The sequence below is a fragment of the Netta rufina genome, assembly GCF_964035555.1.
Source record: "Netta rufina genome assembly, chromosome: 1".
NCBI classification, from domain to species: domain Eukaryota; kingdom Metazoa; phylum Chordata; class Aves; order Anseriformes; family Anatidae; genus Netta; species Netta rufina.
Genome location: NC_140123.1, coordinates 199,083,815 through 199,105,460, shown reverse-complemented (window position 1 = coordinate 199,105,460; position 21,646 = coordinate 199,083,815). Strand labels below are relative to the sequence as shown.

At 42.8% G+C, this 21,646-nt stretch overlaps 1 protein-coding gene across 1 annotated transcript in view; it reads left to right on the top strand.

Annotated features, from left to right (window-relative positions):
• Positions 1–21,646, top strand: part of ELAPOR2 (endosome-lysosome associated apoptosis and autophagy regulator family member 2) — a gene marked incomplete at both ends in the record, with an annotated part of 99,273 nt that overhangs the window by 69,169 nt on the left and 8,458 nt on the right. Inside the window, 12 exons of the mRNA XM_084299442.1 lie at positions 542–628; positions 3,015–3,120; positions 3,744–3,896; positions 4,966–5,054; positions 8,227–8,407; positions 9,121–9,249; positions 10,211–10,301; positions 12,950–13,052; positions 14,137–14,274; positions 14,510–14,773; positions 15,682–15,855; positions 17,326–17,515. Of these exons, the coding sequence (XP_084155568.1) occupies positions 542–628; positions 3,015–3,120; positions 3,744–3,896; positions 4,966–5,054; positions 8,227–8,407; positions 9,121–9,249; positions 10,211–10,301; positions 12,950–13,052; positions 14,137–14,274; positions 14,510–14,773; positions 15,682–15,855; positions 17,326–17,515 (1,705 nt within the window). The remainder of the gene's footprint in view (positions 1–541; positions 629–3,014; positions 3,121–3,743; positions 3,897–4,965; positions 5,055–8,226; positions 8,408–9,120; positions 9,250–10,210; positions 10,302–12,949; positions 13,053–14,136; positions 14,275–14,509; positions 14,774–15,681; positions 15,856–17,325; positions 17,516–21,646) is intronic.

Sequence of the window (21,646 nt, the reverse complement as noted above, 5' to 3'; positions counted from 1 at the left end):
CTTGTACCTCTGCCAGGACAGACCCCATGGCAAGTGCCCTCTCTCTGGAGAACATCACTCTCATCTCTGAGGTCAGGAGGCAGGGAGCCAAAGAGGTAGTATATATTGGCTGCACCAGAAAGCATGTTGGAGAAAGCAGCTTGTCATCTAGCCTTTGGCTGTCCACTCCTAACTCTCCCCTGATATAGGGGCTTAGGACCTCTAGGTTTAAGAACTGGCTCTTGTGAGCTTGGGTGAAGGAGGAAGCAGCCACAACAAGATGCTCAACATCCAAATCTAACCAGACAATGAGAGAACAAGGCTGAGATCTGCTCCTCCTGCTCTTTTTTTCATCTGCGTCAGGATTGCTGTTATCAGAAGCACCGTAAGCTTCCAGCAGGTTTTGAAAGTTTTCCCCCCCCTCCCCCCAATAAGGCAGCTGATGTCCTAAATATGTAGACAACAGGAACAAAGCTGAATTTTATCATTCCCTGCCAGCAGTCATTATGCTGACGGAAAGATGCATCTGATTGTGATCACTATCTTGTGTTTTAACTAACAGATACAAAATGACCAGTGCAAAGAGATGGAGTCTACGGCAGACAAATGGGTGAAGCTGACAGACAATGGGGAATGGGGCTCTCATTCTGTAAGTGTGCAAAGAATTACTTCATCAAGTGTGTTTTTTTTTTCTTTTTTTCTTTTTTTCTTTTTTTTTTTTTTTCCATTTATAAATGCCTGTGACTTCCTCTGAACAAACAAGGTTCAGATCCTGTGAATGCATGTGAAGAAGTCACATAGTACACTGCATAGTACAGCTTGCTGGTACTATGGGAAAAATCACCAAGATCTCTAGGGGGCTGATCCTGAAGCAGATGATAGAGATGAAAAACTTTCTATCGATTTCCTTGAATTGAGTGCTTTAAGAGGCTAAACAGATTGATGCAAATCCGCATTCCACAATCACTCGGCATGACTGTAATTGCAATCTTCTACAACAGTTGTTTGCTTGTGAGACGATGAGATTATTCCCTGTCACTCAGCCAAGGCTGCGAGTGGTGGGCACGTGTGTGATGTGTAGGCAGGCGGGACTGGTGTTTTATTCCCAAGTGCATGCACCCAACTTGTGCTTTTGAACTTATCCTGTTAAAAAGCAAGCTGGCAGCACCAGGGTGGCTCCTGTGGCAAACATAAGTGTGTCCACGTTGGGAGCAGTAGCTCTTTTCCTGGCTGATAGCCCAGCCTGCTGAGCTTGTTCGCTGTGCAGACCACGTGTAGACTCATTAGCTCATGCTAACGCCCGTTTTCCACTAGGCCATCATACCCTAATTCCCAGAGCCATGCCAGCAAAGGCCCAGTGTAGATGACATTATGCCAGAATAAAAAGGTTTTTATTGGCATAGAGAGCAGCCTGCTCTCTGTTTTCCATTGTCTGCTTATCTTCCTGGAGGACAAGCTGTGTTCCCGAGCCAGCTCTGGTTGGCAGCGCCTGCTAGCTCAGGTGCAAACCCTGCCTGAATCACGTTGTGAGGCAGGAAAACTGTGTCAGAAGGGGTGACTGGCATGGACTGAGAGGTGGACCTGAGGCCAGGCCATTGACTTGGGTGAACAAAAAGAAGTAGACTGCATCTGCACAGGATATGGTGCCATATGAGCTCCTCGTTCGGGATGTGCAAGTGCAAGTCCACTGATAGGAAGGCTGCTTGCATGCCTGGCTGAAATGTAAATGTGAGCCAGGTGAGATGGCTGTTCTGGATCTCCTTGAGGCATTTATCTATTCTGCAAATGTAGTCATGCCAGCTTCTCTGGCCCCAGCATTCCAGTTGCTGCAGCTCTGCTTTCAGCATGCTAGTCCCGCTGCACCACGGCTAATGTTAGGTATCTACACCATGAACAATGGCGAAGTTTGAATCAATGTGGTCCAAGTTCTGCTGTTGCCTGCAGTAACCCCAGCTCCCAGTGCTTCCCTGGATTGTAGTTGTCTGGGAAGTGGGGGCAATATGTGCTGTGTCTCTACTTTGCTGAGTTTTTGGACTCTTTATCCTAAAAGAACAAAACCTGTAGCCCTGTCAGGGCTGCTCAGCAGAGCTTTAAACCTCAATATGCTGGACTGTTATACTGGTAGAGTTTATCTCTCTTCTTGTGTAATGGTAGTTATACAAAGGTAGAACACCTTCAGGCCAGCATTGCTGTGTTGGCAGAGAGCATCTTGTACTAGTAGATGTGGTACAGCTTTATAGGCCAAGTAGGGTCTCAGTAAACCTGCTGCTCTTAGTGGCTAGAATGATGCAGTAGTAATATAGGCGAGTTGAAGTCAGCAGGCACCATCACACTACTGAAAGTAGTCCTGCCTTCCTCCTTCTGCTTGTCCTGGCCATGGTGTCACCAACCCACCACCCAGGCTTGTGCAGCTGCTTGCTGAACCACATTGTGAAGACAAGTAGGTCAAAGCAGCTGGAAGCTGGGTGGTTTCCTGTGCCTCCTTTGTTATTCAGGGTCAGTAATGAGCAGGAAGGATGGGACTGCAGACTGGGACGTCCATGGTTTGTGCTGGTTTAGTGTTCATGAAGTTGTAGTGTTAGGCAAAGCTTGATTTTTAAAGCTTTGCCTGTACACAAAACTCACATGTGAGCCTGGATTTTCAAACATTTGTCCCCCCCCTTTTTTTTCTAAATGTATCTCAAGGCTTTAAAAACAATGAATATCCAGCTAGAGGTAAATGTTCCTGAGTGCCAGGGGTAGCTGGATAAATGCAGGAGCAGATTTTCCTAGCTCTTTTTACCAGTTCAAAAGCAGCTTTGGTGTTTTTCCATTAAACTGGGGTGTCAAGTAGCTTTTTTATTACTTCTACTTTGGCACTCTTCAGAGATGTCTCTACAGCATTTGCCTAGGTGTCTCCCCATTACTTCCTGACTCCCTAAGCAGCTCAGGAAAAGCCAAGATCATTGCTTGGGTGCAAAAAATCTGAGTAATGGAAGTAAGAAATAATTCCTTGGTGAGGGGGTGCCTGCTAACTGTCATGCGTATTTTTGCAGGTAACTTTGAAATCAGGTAGTAACATATTATACTGGAGAACAACAGGGATTCTTATGGGGTCCAAGGTGGTAAAGCCAGTTCTGGTGAAAAACATCACAATTGAAGGTAAGAGATACTTGCCTTTTACGTGTTATGTTACTCTTTTGTCACAGGGTTTGTGAAGTGCTCTTTCTACTGGTGTGCTATAAACACCGAAGTGGCTTTTTTACTCTCCTTGTCTCCCCTGCCTTTCTTCTCTTCTAAAATACAAAAGGAGCATCAAAACTTCAGTCAGGGAAAAGGCTGAAAATTTAATTTAGCTGGTAAATAATGCCATCTACTGGAGAAGACTGGGTTAGCACGTAAAGAGAGGAAAAACTAATCAAGTTATCTGTATGTGTTATACAGAGACCGTGTTTATTGGCAAGCCTCCCAACAGTGAAAAATAGACATATTTATCATAACAATGGTAGTTAAATTACTGATTAATGAATTTATTTAATCTTGGATTGCTCTTTTGGTCCCTTTCTAAGTGTAATCAAGCTTGGGTTGCTGTATAAGGTACTTACACAGGTCAGACCTGCGTTGAGCAAAGATTAATCAAGAATCAGTAAAAACAGAGTTTTTAAAGTGCTGAAAGTCTGTGATTTTTAATCCAGCTGACAGGTTTTCCCAGATAAGCTGGTTGGCTGTAGTAATGGAGCATGCCTCTCTGTATTTCAGTGCTTTACCTGCAGTTTACCTTACAGGAGTTGCATATACATCTGAATGCTTCCCTTGCAAGCCTGGAACCTTCAGTGACAAACCAGGCTCATCTGGCTGCCAAGAGTGTCCAAGAAACACTTATTCTGAGAAAGGAGCTAAAGAGTGCATCAAATGTAAAGAAGAAATCTATTATGCAGGTACATAAATCAAATGGGATAAACAAACCCAGGAGAGTCTGAGTACTTAAGGTCATAAGAGACATGTGGTTCTGTGTGCAGGCGTAAGAACGATTTTATCCAACAATGATGTTTAGTCTCCAGTTGATACGAAAAGTGGACATGAAGATGGGGTTTCCCAAAAGCTGCAGAGGACACTTGTGTACATAATGGGTCACACACAATTGTGGCCAAGGCCACATATGCTAACATGAAGGAACAGAAATGATTTTTCAAATATATCATATGGGGGAAAATAACAGTCGTGTTGTGCCCTCTTGTGGTAATTTGTGTTATTGGTTGGCAATTCCTGTATTTGCTTCATCACTGCCTTCAGACTTGTTTCTAGGAATCCAATTCCCAAATCTTCCTCTGGCCCATCCCTGCTGCCCCTCTGGTTGGAAGATGTGGCACATCTCTAGTGCCTAAAGTCCTCTGTACTCCCAGTTGTTGTTGGCTGATGATCATGAAATAACATGGGCCAAATCCATTCTTAATGGTCAAAATAACTTTTTTTTTTTTTTTTTTTTTTTTTTTCTTGAAACTGTTTAATACGAAAGTTTTTGAATAATTGGCTACCAACCATAGCACCTGCTCTCACAGTTTACAGCAAATGCTTGGGGAATCTGTGCCTGTGCTCATAATGGGAACAGGAATTTTGCAAAAATATCTGGTGAAAGGAAAAATTGGGCTAGTTTTGTAAAGGACTTTCCAATCAGTCAGAGTGTTTTCATTCTTTGTAAGTAAGGAAATATTTCCATGCTTGGACAACTTACATGAATTACTGTGTGAAAATGAAGGGTTACGGTGACTCTGGTTATAATGACTTACTGAATGTCACAGTGACAGTATAAGCTTAGGTAGTATTTTCCTTGTTCCCCCTGCAGTTCAGAGGAAGTTTCATGTTGGCTTCATGTAGAAGTTTAATTTTTCATTCTGTTTTTGTATTTTTCTGCTGACTCACTTTGCTCACCAGATTTCAAGCTTGTTACTATTGTTTTCAGGAATCATCTGATAGATTAACATCCTGTTCCCCACACTTTCTTTTTAGAAGAGGGATCCAGTACGTGTATAGAGCGTCCTCCATGCACAAGCAAAGACTTCTTCCAGATCCACACCCCATGTGACAAGGAAGGAAAAGTAAGTAGAAAGTGTGGTATTATTTATAAGCTCTTTGAGCTTTCTGTGGTGTCTTGATTTGAAAACAAGGTTTTCTTTGAATTTCGTTCCCAATTACTTTTCCAATTTGCTTCCAGAACTGAATCTCTCTGAGTTGTGGGCATATCCTTTAGTTGCTTGCTCTGTAAAAATCTGCTCGTCTTGAATCTACTTAAAAAATCATTGTGGTAAATGCTAAGCTCCTTGCACTTGTGATTTTTCTTACTGGGTCCCTGGTGCTGCCTCTGTGCTCATACAAAAAATCAGCATTGGAGCACAGGCTGAAGTGCTGTCCCAGAATAGACCTTACTGTTCTGTCTTGAGCAATCTTTCCTGGCAAATGTTTGGCTTGTGCCAGTGTGCCCTGTCCCAGCAATGCCCTGGCATAATTCAGGTGCTGGCATAGCACAGGAGCACTGGGTGTGACTACACCCATTTTGGGTGGAAGAGTGTTTGATATGTGCCATGCCCCTTGGTTTTAGTGTAAAAGAAGAGTCTATGATCTGTTTAAATAACAGTATAGATATAGCCTGGGAGTGCATGTACTGCAGCAGAGCCTAACTGCATATAATGTGCTTGTCTCATGCGCCCAAAAGCCTGACCTCTCAGTGGGTTGTTTCACCCAGGGGTCTTAGGTCTACTGAGTCTCTCATAGGAGGATCTCTGGGTGGAGCAGCCTGAATTTGGAGCTCTCCTGCTCCTTGTCCCAGCAGTCACATGGTGGAATTTGGTGAAGTAACTCCCATTTATTGGGATGTGAAGCTCAGAGGTGGATGGGCATGTGGTCAGGCCTGTTTTGCCTCTTTTCTTCCCTTTCCTATCTCTTAGATCTGATTGGGACAGCAAGTAGACAAAATCTGTAGCACCCATGGGTTGATGGCCTAATACTTGTTGGCAGGGTGGACTATTTTGAGATCTCCTCATTGTCTGGTTCCAAAATGCAACTGAGAGACTGAGTGCTTTAATAAGTAGAGCATCAGTGAATTTAGTCCCAGAGCTAGCAGGCTGCACAACCTGTTCTTGTTTTGCTAATTCTTGCTCTGTTAACTTCTTGCAAGGACTTGAGGAATTAGCAGCAGTATTCACTCCTACACCCCCAGGTACTGAATCTTCTGGTTGGAATAAGAACATGTCATTAATGCACAGATACTGGCTGAATATTCAGGTCTGCTTGGTGCTTGGCATCTCTGGAAATCAGTCAAAGTTTGCAGTGCTCCCCAGCCTTTTCTCCAACTGACGCAGTTCAGTCAGAGGACCTGACTCTGCAGCCAATCTGCAGGTGAACAGTGGCTGAAAAGCACCAGCCTAAAGGTGTATTGATCCATGACTTACTAAAATCAGACAGGTTTTTCACTGGACATCAGATTGTTGTCTGCCTCCTGCTGTCCCCACTTCATGTGTAAAGTGGCTTTGGGAGATTTAAGCACTTGACTCCTATTGATTTTCACTCATCTTCTGCTTTAAAAATCCCAGGCTGGTTGCTTCAGCCCCAGCCTTAGAAACCCTCACTTTTGTAGCAGTGGGCACTCTGACCCCTTTCTTTCTGCTCAGCCACAGTAGGATTACCTGAGTGTGTATGGTGTGTTTGGGCTCTGGGCAACCACACAGGCACTTTGCTAGCTTCTGATCCTTTTTATTTTAAATGCTGTGTACCCTTGATGCTGCTAAAGTAGACAGCAATACTTCAGGAAATCCTGTAAGTGTTTGGGCAGGCTGATCAACAAGGGTTGAGGAGATGGGAGCTGAGGAGTACAGCAAAGGGTGCAGAGAGAGATGTCACTCTGACAGAAGGAGCAGTCCCATTGTACCTGAGCAAAGTGATCAATGCAGATCCAGCACCAGCAGCCAGATTCAGTCAATGCTGCCAAATAAATCCATAGTGATGAGGTAGGACAAATGTCAGGCTGGAACATCAAGTCCACGAGGAATGGTCAGGATATGGATCAGCAGGGTACATGGACTGGCATGGACGTGGTTGTAACACAGCTCAGGCAGAGACCACGGGTAATATCCTCAGTTTAATTGCAGCTCCCAGGAACCTGTGCATAGGCTTCTTCAACCTTTTTTACTTTATTTTTTTGAACAGCTTTAAAGCTGGTCAATACTTCTTGAGCAGGTCTGTGTTATCAGAGGGCTAGCCTTGAGCACAAGCTGCTCAACACCCATGGTGGCAGCGGCATATGCCCTGATAGCAAGGATCAAATTCAGAAGCTAAAATCTCCTCCACCAAACTCTGTACTCATGCCTCTGGTCTCAAGGACCCCTGATTGCACTGCTGGGATCAAAGGGTGGAAGAATCCAGAGTGGGAGCTCTGGCCAGGTTATTGTCTTAGCAATTGGATTTCTCTGAAGCTCAGCTAATTTTCCTTTTGAGATATTAAACCCCATGAAGGATAGACCTAAAGGCAGATGAAAATTTGAGACCTGACTCTGCAGGTGATCTGTCTCAGCCTCTTCCTGAAAACTTGTGTTGCCTTCAAGAAAGGTGATGGTGGAAAGGCAATACCTTTGTATATGGTAACGTTAAGGACTCACTCATGTTTGTGTTTGTAAATTACTCCTTATGCAGCGTGGTGGGTTTGGAGAAGAGTTGGGACTGTTCCTGTGTGTTCCTGGCATTTGCTCAGTAGGTGGAAATGACCCATGAGAACTTTAGATATTTGCAAAGAATAGACCAGTGTGGAGAAAATGCAAAGCTTGTGACATTCTCTGATAACAGATACCTTTCAGATAAAGGGATTTTATAGTTGAGAAGTAATATGTAAGGTAAGTATGGTCAAAATGCAGAGATTCCTTGTGGAGTTATTAGAATTCTTAATCTGGTGTTCCTCAGAAACATTTTTGTGGGAAAATCCGTTAGATAAATAGTAATTGTGTGGGAAAACTAGATAAATAGTAATGAACTGTAGTAGTTGTTTTAAGCTCATATTTTTGCTTTGCTCTTTAAGACCTGACATCTTGGAATTGCCTGTGAGCCCAGTCACTTCTGTTTTCCTGTTTTGCCTTTCCCTTTATTGTTCTGGTGTGCAAGGTTCATATTTGGCATAAAATGTTGGGAATACCCTCATTTAATATACAAAGGAGACTTTGATATGTGCATCTAGCCCTAAAGCTGCCTAACACGTCATGTGAGCTCAGTGTCTTCTCCTTTCAGACTCAGATCATGTACAAGTGGATTGAACCCAAGATCTGCAGAGAGGATCTTCCTGGTGCATTAACCCTACCTCCTTCTGGAGAGAGGAAGGATTGTCCACCCTGCAATCCTGGCTTTTACAGCAATGCCTCATCTTCCTGTACTCCTTGCCCACAGGGCACGTTTTCAGATGGTACACAGGGTAAGAGTCCACAAAAAACTGCTTGTGTCCCCAGAAATAGTTGTCTGTTTGCATGTGGCTGAATTTAATGACGCATCATCATAAGCTGGAATTTGTTTGGTATAAAATTCTCAGTAAACACCACTGGAGAGAGGGTATTGAATATCTGTTTTCCCTCTGAAGTCTTTTCTTATCAGGGATTGCTACTCTACATTGACCTGCTGTGTTCTGGATGCATTTCTTGGCTGGTATAAACATCCTACGGGGAATTTTAATGGTTTCTGAGAAGGGAATCAGAACTTTTACAGTCAGTAATTCTTTTTCATCTGTATTTTTGTCCATGCCAAGCTCTTCCCTGTGCAAATCTCATTTCAAGCACTGTCAGATGAGCACTCTGCCAACAACTTCCAGCTTAAATTATGTTTCATTGGTTCTGAGGTGTGTTGACCCAGTGGTCACCTACAGAATTTTGAGGGGACTTGCATTTACCACAAGTAGGGTCAACCTTTAAACTGAAGCCACTAAAAAGGAAATACAGCTTGGGGGATCAGTTGCAGTTCACTTACTGTGAAGTTATGATCTGCGATTTATAAAATGCTAGTCTCATTTATACTCTTCTGGTCCCCATATGTCTTTGACTATTTGATTATAAATAAGTTAATTATATTCCTAGATTATTATTTGAGATGTAGTTTCACTGCATTATTTCATTTTCCTACTCTCTCTCACTGTAGAGTGCAAAGCCTGCCCTGCTGGGACTGAACCAGCTCTTGGCTTTGAGTACAAGTGGTGGAACATTCTGCCAAGCAACATGAAGACTTCTTGCTTTAATGTTGGGAACTCAAAGTGTGATGGGATGAATGGTGAGCCAACGCCCTGTACTGTTACATGCTTGTCTTTATCCTGTGCTGGTCACTGTTGTGATGGAGCACTCATCAAAATGAACATGCTCTTTGCTGTGAATCACAAAGAGTTTCTCCCTCTTTTCTTTTATTTTACCAAGCTTGATAATTCCTGCAGGAAGCAGTGTCATTAAATATCACAAAGAGGAAATAAAACATTTTTTATACCAGAAGAGGGCAGGAGATACAGCTGACATGAAGTTCTGAGCTAAAGACATCCCACCATATACTTTGATGCATCTGAATAGCCCTGTTGATAAAAAAAAACAGTTTGAATTCTCTCTAATTTCTCTCTGTTCATGTTTTGTGGTAACTATGACTTTCAAAGACATACATAACTCTTTTGGAAAACTTAATTAAAGTTTGTGGTCTTTGTTCATTCAGCTCTCAGAGCTATCTCTCTGCGTATTTACTAAAATAGCAGCAGAGAGCAGTCACAGCTCACTTGTGAAAATGATCCCATTCAGGACTTCTCTCACCTCCAGCCTTTGCTGAGAGATTTCCCTCCATGTGATCTGCCTGGCAGGTTGATGTAACTCAAACTTTGAATTCTACATTTAGAGAGGTGCACTGAAGTATATGCTTAACGTTTAATGCACAGATTGATTGACTGATTGAGTTTTAAAGCTGGAAGAGATCAGATGGATCATTCCTTCTGATGGGAAGATTGGCACAGGTTAGGAAATGTTAAATGATTCCAAGCTGACATTTGCCTATGAAGTCAGCAATTAATGCAGTTACTATTTTTTTTTTTTTCTTTCAAAAGCGTTATTATACTGTTCTACAGCTTATACCAGACATCTGGTAGTAATGCACTGAACTGTTTAAAAACATATGGTAACACAGAATATATATATATATTTTTTTTTTCTGTATGACCAATGAACCATTTTGAAAACCTGTTCTTTTTTGTCCCATGAAGGTTGGGAGGTGGCTGGTGACCACATCCAGAGTGGGGCAGGAGGCTCTGATAATGACTACCTTATCTTGAACCTGCACATCCCAGGATTTAAGTAAGGAACAGGATTTTTTTCCATTTATTTCTCATTTACCTCTGCCTCTTACACCTAGTTCACATTACCTCTAGAATGAACAGAGTTTTCCTTTCTGAAGTGTAAAGATCGTAGAATCCAGGAATGGTTTTGGTTGGAAGGGACCTTAAAGCCCACCCAGTGCCACCCATGAGCCCAGGCTGCCCAAAGCCCCATCCAGCCTGGCCTTGGGCACTCCTGGGGATGGGGCAGCCACAGCTCCTCTGGGCAGCCTGGGACAGGGCCTTACTGCCCTCTGAGTGAAGAATTTCTTCCTTATATCCAATCTAAATCTCCCCTCTTTTAGTTTAAAGCCACTCCTCTTGTTGTACCACCATACCTCCTGACATAGAGTCCCTCCCCAGCTTTCCTGCAGCCCCTTCAGGCCCTGGCAGGCCGCTGGGAGGTGTCCCCGGAGCCTTCTCTTCTCCAGGCTGAACACCCCCAGCTCCCTCAGCCTGGCTCCACAGCAGAGGGGCTCCAGCCTCTGAGCATCCTCGTGGCCTCCTCTGGATCGCTCTGATCCATCCCTGTCCTTGTGCTGGGCCCAGAGCCGAACGCAGGCTCCAGCTGGGGGCTGAGGAGAGCAGAGCAGAGGGGGACAATCCCCTCCCTGCCCTGCTGCGCACGCTGTGTTGGTGCAGCCCAGCACATGGTTGGCTTTCTGGGCTGCAGGCACACATTGCTGGCTTGTGTTGGGCTTCTCATCCACCACCATGCCTTCTCCTCAGGGCTGCTCTCCATCCATTCCCTACCCAGCCTCGATTTGGGTTTGGGATTGTCCCGGCCCAGGTGCAGGGTTTTGCCCTTGGCCTTGTTGAACCTCATGAGGTTCGCACAGGCTCACCTCAAACTTGTAAAGGTCCCCCTGGATGGCATTTCTACTGTGAAAGATCTCATGAATGAGACAAGAAAGAACTTAGATTTAGTCCTGTGTCTCCAGTCATTCCATAGCAGCAGACAATTCTGTAAGACTTTGGTTTTCAGTAGTGTTTGCTTGAGTCTGAGATGCCAGCTGGTCGGTTGTCTGGAAACGGAGAAAAGATATCCCTCTGTTTCTAAATCATCCCAAATTAACCAACTTAAACATGCCATGGAGTGGATATGGGTCCCATGTGACTTTGCACTGCAGCTCCAGACAGCCTGTACAGTCTGTGCTTGCCCTAGAGCCAATGGAGAGATGCAGGAACCTTGGGAAAACAGGACATCCCACCTCTCATGGATCCTCAGATAGGATGAATTACCTTGTGCTTGTGTCTCTTCTTTTTCAGAAGAGTGAGCTTAGACTCGTAGCTCAGACCCAGTATCAAATATTATTTATATTATTATTTATATTATTATTTATATTATTATTATATTGTTACATATTGCACCTCAAATATTGTGTTCAGCTTTGGGACCCTCAATATGAGAAGGAAATTGAGTTGCTTGATCACGTGCAGAGAAGAGTAACAGAGCTGGCAAAAGCACTAGAAAATGAGTTATAAGGAGTGAGTGAGGGAATTGGGATTGTTTAATATGGAGAAGATGAGGCTGAAGGGGAGACCTTATTGCTGTCTCCGAGTACCTGCAAGGAGATTGCAGCAAGAAGGGTGTTGGTTTCTTTTTTCAGGTGACAAATGACAGGACATGGTGCAATGGCTTCAAGTTGCTCCAGAAAAGGTTTGGATTGGATGTTAGGAAGAATTTCTTCATAAAGAGGGTGGTCAAGCATTGGAATAGGCTGCCCAGGGACATGGTGAAGTCTCCATCCCTGGAGGTATTTAAGAGACGTATGGATGTGGCACTGAGGGACATGGTTTAGAGATGGGACTCAGTAGGTCACGTTGATTGTTGGACTTGGTGATCTTGAAGGTCTTTTCCTACCTAGATGATTTTATGATTCTATGATTAAGATGAATAAGGTATGGCAAAACGCACCTCACCTTCCCTTTGCTGTATCTCAGCTGAGTGGGGTTGTGATTTCTTATATCAGATGAGCAAACCCTGCTTTTTATTTCACAGTATGGCCAAAGAACAATGAAAATAAAAGAGAAGCAAGGAACATATCCATGGAAAGCTCAGTGTGTCCCAGCATTGCTCCACTGCAGTCATTTCTGAGCTGCAGTCATTTCCATTGCAGGTGTTTCCTAGTATTTCTCTGCTGTAGTCACAGGGGATTCTCCAAAGTGGTCCCTGCTGCTGAGTGCTTGGGGGAGTCAAGGGTATTTTTAAGCATTTAATACTTAGCAAGGGAACACTCTGAATATTTCATGGTTTGCATGAAACTCCTGAATGCATCTTCTAGCGGTGAAATGTAGATTCAAATGAATCAGTGCAAATCACTTAAAGCTACTCCTATGTAACAGATTTAAGTGATAAGATTCCCTACTGATACCTTCAAATTTGGGTATTGATTGTAGGGAGGGAACTGTACCATAAAGAAGTCAAACCCTTAAAAATAATCCTGCTGTGCCCAATACTCAGTGCAGAGCTGCTGTGCAGACCTGGTCTCTGTGGTTCTGCAAGGGCAGGTTTTATGTGACAGGATTTCAGTGGTTTCTCTGCTGTACAAAAAGCAATTGGGAGGATTGACTACTGCATGTCTGGAGAGCACCTTGTAAATGTTTCATTCCGTCTCTGTTAAATAGACCACCGACATCAGTGACAGGAGCAACTGGGTCAGAACTAGGACGGATTACTTTTATTTTTGAGACCATCTGTTCAGCAGATTGTGTGCTGTACTTTATGGCGGTAAGTGAGACCTCTCTCTCCATGACTGATGACTGAGCCTGGTATTCCACATGTCACTTTAATACCTCTACATTGGCGTGATTAGTTGCACTTGGTTTATCATGACTAAGATTAAGCATGACATTATTTTAGTATCTGCGGTGCCCTTGCAGAAAGGATTTAATTAATGACCTAGCAGAGTTCCTCCACCGCTTGAATTGTGAGCCATTCTTGGTTGTCTGTTTATTTTAAAAGACATCATTTGACATCAAAGAGCCAAACTTCCCCTGTTAAAACTCTCAGTGGCTCTTGTGTGGTCAGGTTTTCCCCCAGAAGTTCAAAAGCATTGCAAGTCAGGGAATAGGACAGAGGGATGGGAGAAGGCAACTTTGGAAATTTAGTCTTGGTCCTGCCAGTGACCTGGAGAATCTGTAGTACAGCAGACATTTGTCTGTGAAAACAAAGTGCCATTGTTTTTACTTTTGTTATCCATCAGCTGAGGAAGGTAATGGAATGTCTGACCACTCCCTTGCCCCTTCCATTGCAGTGTGATGCTGGTGCTTTTTTTTTTGTATTTAGTGGTAATTTAATGAAATCTACTTCATCTTCCACTGGGTCATTTACAGCTGATGGAGAATAAGAAACAAAAAGATAGACGGCACGTTTCTTTTTCTCACATAAGTATTGATGCTGTTACACTAAAGACACCAGCAAACTGGATATCCAAAGGTGGTAGAAGCTACAATATTTCTTTGAATTTTAATCTTCCCTTCTCTGTACACTGATACCCATGTATTTTATACATAAACAGAATTTGAAATCTGAAAGAACCATTGTGCTGAATCTGTCCTCATAATGTTCATAATTTGTCATAGGACTTTAAATTAACTGCTGTGGGAATAAGAACATCTTTTTGAATAAACACTTATTCTCAGGTGAAAAATTGCCAGTGATGAAAAGCAGGATGAATATGTTTTCTCCTTTATTAAATGTTAAATGCAGTTGTAAAGTCCTTTATATGTATATTAATTACTATATTATAAAATACTAATGTTTAGTATAGTATAACCCCGCTTTTTTCTTTTTAACTGTCTCTGTTTTATAGGATATTAATCGAAAAAATACTAATGTGGTGGAATCATGGGAAAGAAGTAAAGAGAAACAATCCTACACTCACATCATCTCCAAAAATGCTTCCTTCACATTTACCTGGGCATTTCAGAGAATAAATGAGGGCCAAGATGTAAGTATTTATTTACACACAGGCCTTTAAACACAGCTTTCCTTGGACACTCATTGTGAGAGCACTTGCCTTCCCTCAAAGCTCACAGTCTTCTTGTAAGGGGTCACCATATAGCATCACTTGGGAGGCAGTTGTGGATAAGCCACCCACGCTGAAAGGCAGCTGCATGCATAAGTCAATGCCCACATGCAATGGCATGATGGAACCACTGTGGTTTCTTTGACTCTCATTTCAGAGCAGGCAGTTCATCAACGACATGGCAAAGATCTACTCCATCACGGTGACCAACGCAGTGGATGGAGTCTCCTCTTCTTGCCGGGCCTGTGCACTAGGCTCCGAGCAGTCGGGCTCATCCTGCGTGCCCTGCCCGCCGGGACACTACATCGAGAAGGAGACCAGCCAGTGCAAGGAGTGTCCGGCCAACACCTTCCTGTCCATCCACCAGGTCTATGGCAGGGAGGCCTGCATCCCATGCGGGCCTGGCAGCAAGAGCAACAAGGTACAGAAGCTGTGATTGTCTCAGAGTGAGGGATAGGTTGGAATATAAGCACTCAGAGGGGCAGTTTGAATGCTTTCCTACAGGTATGTGCTTTGTTAGCACGGGATTGTGATTGTAACCAGTAAGTCCATTCTTCCAGATATGCCCCTAGTCTAATTTAGGTTTGTACACTTAATAAGATAAAATTGACCACACTGGCTCAAAAAAATGGTCCAAGAAGCTTTCAAAATGCTGCACTGGGACAGTGTAAGAACAGGGCAAACATATACATTACTTTCACCTAAAACTGTCTCAGACTCTTGCTGGTTTAAACTTAGGGACTTACCCAGCTGCATGATGTTTCTGTGCCTTTAGGAACCTGTAACAAATTTGTCTTGTATGAACTTGCCCTTAAACCTTGATAAATGTTTATCACATGCAGTATCCTTTGGCAAGGAACTGCACAGGGGCTTGAAGAACAGCTCAGTTTCATTCATGTTCTTCTTGTCTCCAGCTGAGTTCATATCCTGTCCCCGTTTCTTGAGCTCTGATTTTTGGTTTCCTTTGCAAGATACAAGTGTAAGTGAGGCCATGGTTCTGGTCTATCTACAGGGTTTTAAGCTGGGACATTGGGATCCTAAAAGCACCCACAACAAAACAAATCAAGAAACTGCATTTTCTTGGACAGCAGAAAGTCAAGGCTTAGGAACTTCAAAGCCCTTCTGAGATGTGATTGCAAGGGACTGAAACAAGAATGGGAATTTTCCCAGGGGAAAGGTGAATCACAGAAACAGGACAAATCCCCCTCCATCCTTATCAAGGAAAGCAGTCCTGTCTGCGCCTCCTTGTTTTAACTCCCAATTGCTGACTGTATGGTTTGCTGCTGGTTCATAACTGCTCTTTTAATGTATTCCTCTCCTCCTCTGAAGGACCACTCTGCCTGCTTCAGTGACTGCATGGTGTCATACTTCAAGGATAACCAGAGCCTGAATTATGATTTTAGCAACCTCAGCCAGGTGGGCTCATTAATGAGCGGGCCCAGCTTCACCTCCCGTGGGACCAAGTTCTTCCACTTCTTTAACATCAGCTTGTGTGGGAATGAGGTGAGCTCTGCGGGCATTGAGGGCTGGGGGGATCACACTGAGACAGAAACTGGGCTCCCCTCACAGCTGAGCTCTCACCATCACTGTGCAAATGCTTTCCTCTGGATCTTGTCCCCAGTCAGGTGGCCATAAGCAGCCATGTGATGTGCCAGCACGGAGATGACAGTGGTTAAGGCATAAGTAACCCTCAGAATCGAAAACATGGTCACATCCTTGCCTTTTGGCTGTTCTCATGCCTTCAGTCTTTTAGTTCATCCTCAGAGTCTGAGTGTTTCAGTTGTTACTTTCAGGACTACTTTCCATATGTTTACTTCTTTGTGACTTGGCTGGAGATGTTGCTGTCAGCACAGCCCTTGTCACCCTGCTCTCTGCACACTCCTAGTCAGGCTTGCCAGTGGCCGAGGTGCTCATTGCTGACTTTGTCTGCAGCCTTTTGAAGTGGTGTAAAAATGTGTGTAGTCCACAAGTGTGAACAGTTTCTGCTTCTCCTGTGGCATATTACAGCCTGATTCCCTGAGTCAGGGTTTTCCCTGGGATTTGGAGGATACCAGAGCATATTGTCACATACATACATTGACATTTTGGAGCAGTAGCAGTAATGGGTATTACCCCATGAAAGCCAATGCGTGCAATTTACATTAATGTTTTTCCCTGTAAAGTTCTGAAGTTTTTTTTCCCATACACCAAAGGGTATGCATAAGCTCAGGCAAGTCAGTAGTCATATTTCTTTACAGAGTTTTGCATTCTTTGGGGCTTAAATACGTATTTACCCACCTGAATTAGTTGTTGACAAACAGATCCACAAAGGTACTCCCCTGTGGATCTGGTTTTCATTTCCAAAACATTTTTCCCTACTACTACAGTACTGTCAACCATAGCACCAAGTCTGCCTGCTTGGCATTTTGGAGGGTCAGGCCTGCTGAATTTGCTGATTTGTCTTTCACTGCTGCTGTTCTGAGATTCTAACATTGGTCTTGACATGTGACATTAATGCAGCCTTGAAGGCTATGTATCAGTTTATGTTTTTCACGTATTCATGCTTTGAGAATATTTTATCTGGTTTAAACTCCAAATAAAGAGATATTCTACAGTATATTATTTACAGGCAATATGTGGTTTTTTGTTTTTGTTTTTTGTTTTTTAATTTTTTTCCAAGCCATTTTATTATGCTCTGCAAGCACTGTGCTGTCAAGATAAACAGAAAAAAGTGCTTTGTACACAGGTTTCTGATAAGACATATAGCAGAGGTGACATCTTGTTCCCAAGTCTATACGAGGCCTTAATCGGAGCCTTCACAGTGGCAGTTTAATGCTGCAATTTGTTTCTCTTGTGATAGAAACATCAAGTTGTTTCTAAGACACAGGAATGAAGCTCATACAGTTTGCAATCAGGAAGTTTGCAATTTCTCCCAAACTTCTCCACATCCTATCAGCCACCAACAGCTTCCCCATTTTTCCTGGTTGTCTGCAGGGGAAAAAGATGGCTATTTGCACTGACAATATCACAGATGTTACTCTGAAGGACATGGTTGCAGAATCAGAAGATTTTTCCAACTTCGTGGGAGCTTTTGTCTGTCAGTCCACCATCATTCCTTCAGACAGCAAGGGTTTCCGAACAGCCCTGGCTCTGCAGTCCAACAGCCTTGCTGACAGGTTCTTAGGTATGTGCTTTGTCCTTTGCATGTTGCTGCAAGTTAATGCTTTAGATCACAGAACAGAACAAACAATAAAACCAAACCACCGTAAATGAGACTTTTTAGTCCCTGAAAACTGAATGTGCACCTGGACCACATGCTTAGTGTGTTTCTGTGGGAAGCCCGCTGTTTGTTATGGTATTTTGGCTCCAAAAACGTGGGAAAGAAAGCTATCACATACATCCCTTTCATCCTTCTCCTGTGTTTAAGATGTACCTGATGTATGTCTAGGATGTACCTGACATGGAGCAAATGTTTGTATTCTGAAGTCCTGTAGAAGATAATTATAGAATCATAGAATGGCTTGGGTGAGAAAGGACCTTAAAGCCCATCCAGTTCCAACTCCCCTGTTGTGGGCAGGGGCACCTCCCAGCAGCCCAGGCTGTCCAAACCCCATCCAGCCTGGCCTTGGGCACTGCCAGGGATGGGGCAGCCACAGCTCCTCTGGGCAGCCTGGGCCAGGGCCTCACCACCCTCAGAGTAAAGAATTTCCTCCTAACATCCAATCTATATCTCCCCTCTTTTAGTTTAAAACCATCCCCCCTTGTCCTGTCCCAACCTGTGCAAAAAGTTGCCCTCCATCTTTTTTTTAAGTCCCCTTTGAATACTAAAAGGCCACAATGAGGTCTCCCCAGAGCCTTCTCTTCTTCAGGTTGAACATCTCCTGCTCTCCTAGTCTGTATTCAGAGGAGAGGTACTGCAGCCCTCTGATCATCTTTGTGGTCTCCTTTGGACCCACTTTAATACATGTGGATGTATTTTAGAGAGGAAACTTGTCATGGATGTTGTCTGCACTGCAAAGGATTGCATTTAGGACTGCAAAGTAAATCCTTCTCAGCTCAGCAGTGCTGCATTACCATGGGGGCAGAGTAGGGAGCAGTCCAAGATTCAGCCCCGGGGTCAAACTTTGTTTCTGAACTGTGAAGCAGATCTTGACAAATTCCATTGCTTTTACTGCTGGTTCAGTTCAGCTGATGGCACTAGCAGAAGAGTAAGGGCTCACCCTCATCCTTTGTTTTCCTTGCCTGTATTAATCACTCTTCCCAAGTTTCGTCTTGAGGGTCCCATGGTGCATAGAATTTCAGCACAAAAATCTGGAGAATGTAACTAAAAAGAACTCATTTTCTTTCATGTTTCCTGCCCATCTTGTGTAGGGTAAGACCAGTCACTGTAGTAGTCCCATTAGTCCAAGTGTTTCTGCCCATGCCAAGTCTCCACTAGGCAATTTCAGAAGAAGCTGGTGCTGGGACATAATTAGGTGAGGAAAGAGGAGGCTTAGAGCAGCATGGGGCAGTGCACACCATTATGTCTTGCATTGTTCTGGCTCACAAGTTCCCAGAGTCTAAGGCCAGATCAGGCAATGAAGTCATTTAGTCTGTTCACCTATCCATTTCAGGCAGAGTGTTTGTACTTGCTCCCTGGCGTTGAGCCCAGAAACTCGTGTTTGACAAAAGCACATCTTTGGAAGAGCATTCAACCTGGACTTTTAAGACTGCCAGAAATAAAAGCTTTTCCATAGTTGTAGGTATTTCTTTATCATTTTTTTTTTTTTTTTTTTTTTTCCCTCACTGGCCAAACAGCATCTCTGCATTTTATTTTTAAGCAGCTTTGTTTCCTGTTTGAGTTTGCTTGGCATCAGTTTTCAGCACTTGTTTCTTGATATTTTTCTTCCATTTCACAGCCACTTTTTCCTTCCTGGAGAAATATTTTGTACACTTGGTTCTTCACACCTGCTCATCACACCCTGTCTTGCCTACTTTTCTCATAAACGAAGCACACCAAGTTTGTCAAATCTCTTGCTATCATGTATTTCTCTCAAACATCTGAATACTTTTCTGAGTCTTTTTCTGCAGCCTCTGTAACTTGTTATTTATTTTCTTAAAGTGTGGCATCAGATTGAAATACTATTCCAGCATTTAATTCACAATAAAGGGAATGAAAATCACTTTCATGTTTGCATTACATGCAGGGATTGAATATCAGAGCCCTTCCAAACTCATGGGATTTCATGATGTCTTCTTAGTTCTGTTGCCCACTCTAGATCTTTTTCAGAGTTATAGTATCCAAAGGATGTTCTTTCTTCTTCAGGACTGGCCTTCATCTCTTGCAGCACCTGGCTGCATTACGATATGTTTAGTTTCAGTGGGACCAGCTTACCAAGTGAATGAAGTTGCTCTGTATTGTATTCCTGTTCCTCTTAATTTTTGTCTTTTCTACACTTTACCAGTAGTGATTATATAGTTACTTGTATATCACTGATGATCATCATGCATTTTGGGACTCCAACATCATTGCCTAGAGAAGTCTGGTGTCATATCATATTTGATGACAATTTGCCATGGCCAGATAATTTCATAATTGGTTAGTTAAATATTTTTTAATCCAGAGTGTGTACTTAATTGGTATTACACTACTAACTCTTTAATTAAAATCTTGTTGTAATTAGTGAAATACTTGATAAATTTACATAATTTTCTTTAGAAAACAAATTCATCAGCACTCAAGGAATGAAATCAGATTTGTTCAACAGGAGCTGTTCTCTTAAATTTAAGTTGACTGGTACTTATTATGTATCAATCCATTAACTATAACTCATCTTCCACTTCCCATTTCATTTAGTCTGCCACATCATATTTGTTAGCCACTTTATCATCTAGTTCAGTTTTGTCCTCCCTGGATTTCTACACCATATTCCCTCTCTATCAGTTTTCTGGCATTTCACTATTGTTAAAAGCTCTGTTAAGGACAAATATTTGTATGTGGGAAATCCCATTGGCCTGGTCACTGTTAGGTGTGAGTTTGCTAGTTTATAAGTGTGCATCCCAAGTAGATGAGAAAATCCTTTTTTGCTAGGGGGCTGGAAGAATGAGGTGTTCGGTCATTGTCTTGGAAAGCAAGCAGGCAGTCCTGATCTTTTCTTAATACAGAGAAAAGATATCAAGGTCTTCTGCTGTTTTTTCTTTACTACAATGGTTACATTTTAAAGTGCTTGAAGTTTGCCTTTCCCATCCATAAGGTATATTTTATTTCTAGTATTTCTAAAAAAGCCTCAGACTTACAATTTTTCTAGTGCTGCCAAACACAAGCTTTTCCCTGAAGTCTTTAGCATCCATTATCATATTTCTGTAACTCATAACTTTTGATTTAAATAGAGTTTTATTTGATTCTCTATTCCCCCTCCATTAAACTTGTGCCAATGTTTTTATTTAAATTGCTTCTTTACTGCTATTTGGATCCAAGGTGGACTCTTAGTCAAAACTATCATCATTCTTGAGAGAGTCATTGTGGCTTTTTAGCTATCTAATTAATATCTTCCAAGGAATAACATTTTTTTTTCCCACACTTGGTTTTGCTTCTAGTGTTCTTATTTTTGGGAAATGGCACTTAGGGATGCCAACTGTGCAGTTCTGCATATTGAATAGGAATATTCTCTCATTGCCTCCGTTGAATATATTAAGGTCCCTAGGAGCTATCATCTTCCAGTATAGTGAGTAACGAGTATCTGTCTGTTGGGTTGAGATCCAAATTTAAGTTACTTTGTGTTAGATGCAATGTCTTTGATGAGAAGAAATTATCATCAAAGTGATTCCTGTGTGTGTTCTCAGAATGGAAGCCCCTCCACAATAACATGAAGCCTTTCTCTGCATGTTCCTGATGGCTGCTGCAGCACAGCTTATTTTTGTTCTGTGTTGCTATGATGTTCTGCAAGCATCCTTCACCTGCATGACCACCTCAGGAATGTTAATAGGCGCATCGATCTCTGTGCTTCCATGATCACAGGCTCTGACTTGTGTAGAGAATGCATCCAGTTTGCCTGACCTGTTGCAAGAACAAGAAGAAAACTCTTTTCTTCAGCCATGCCCATCTTCCCATCAGTTGCTGGCTGCTACCATTTTGCTTCTATTACAGTTCTAGCAATTGTTCACCTCACCAGGAGGATGCAGTCTGTCCCATTTGTACATCTCCCTCTTTCTGAAATGTTGTAATGCAGCACCAATATTTTCTGTTCTCCGGTTCATGGGATTGAAAAGATATGCGAGAAATTGGGTTACTTGAATTTTCCTCTTTCTCAACTCTCCTCCAAAATTCATGCAGACC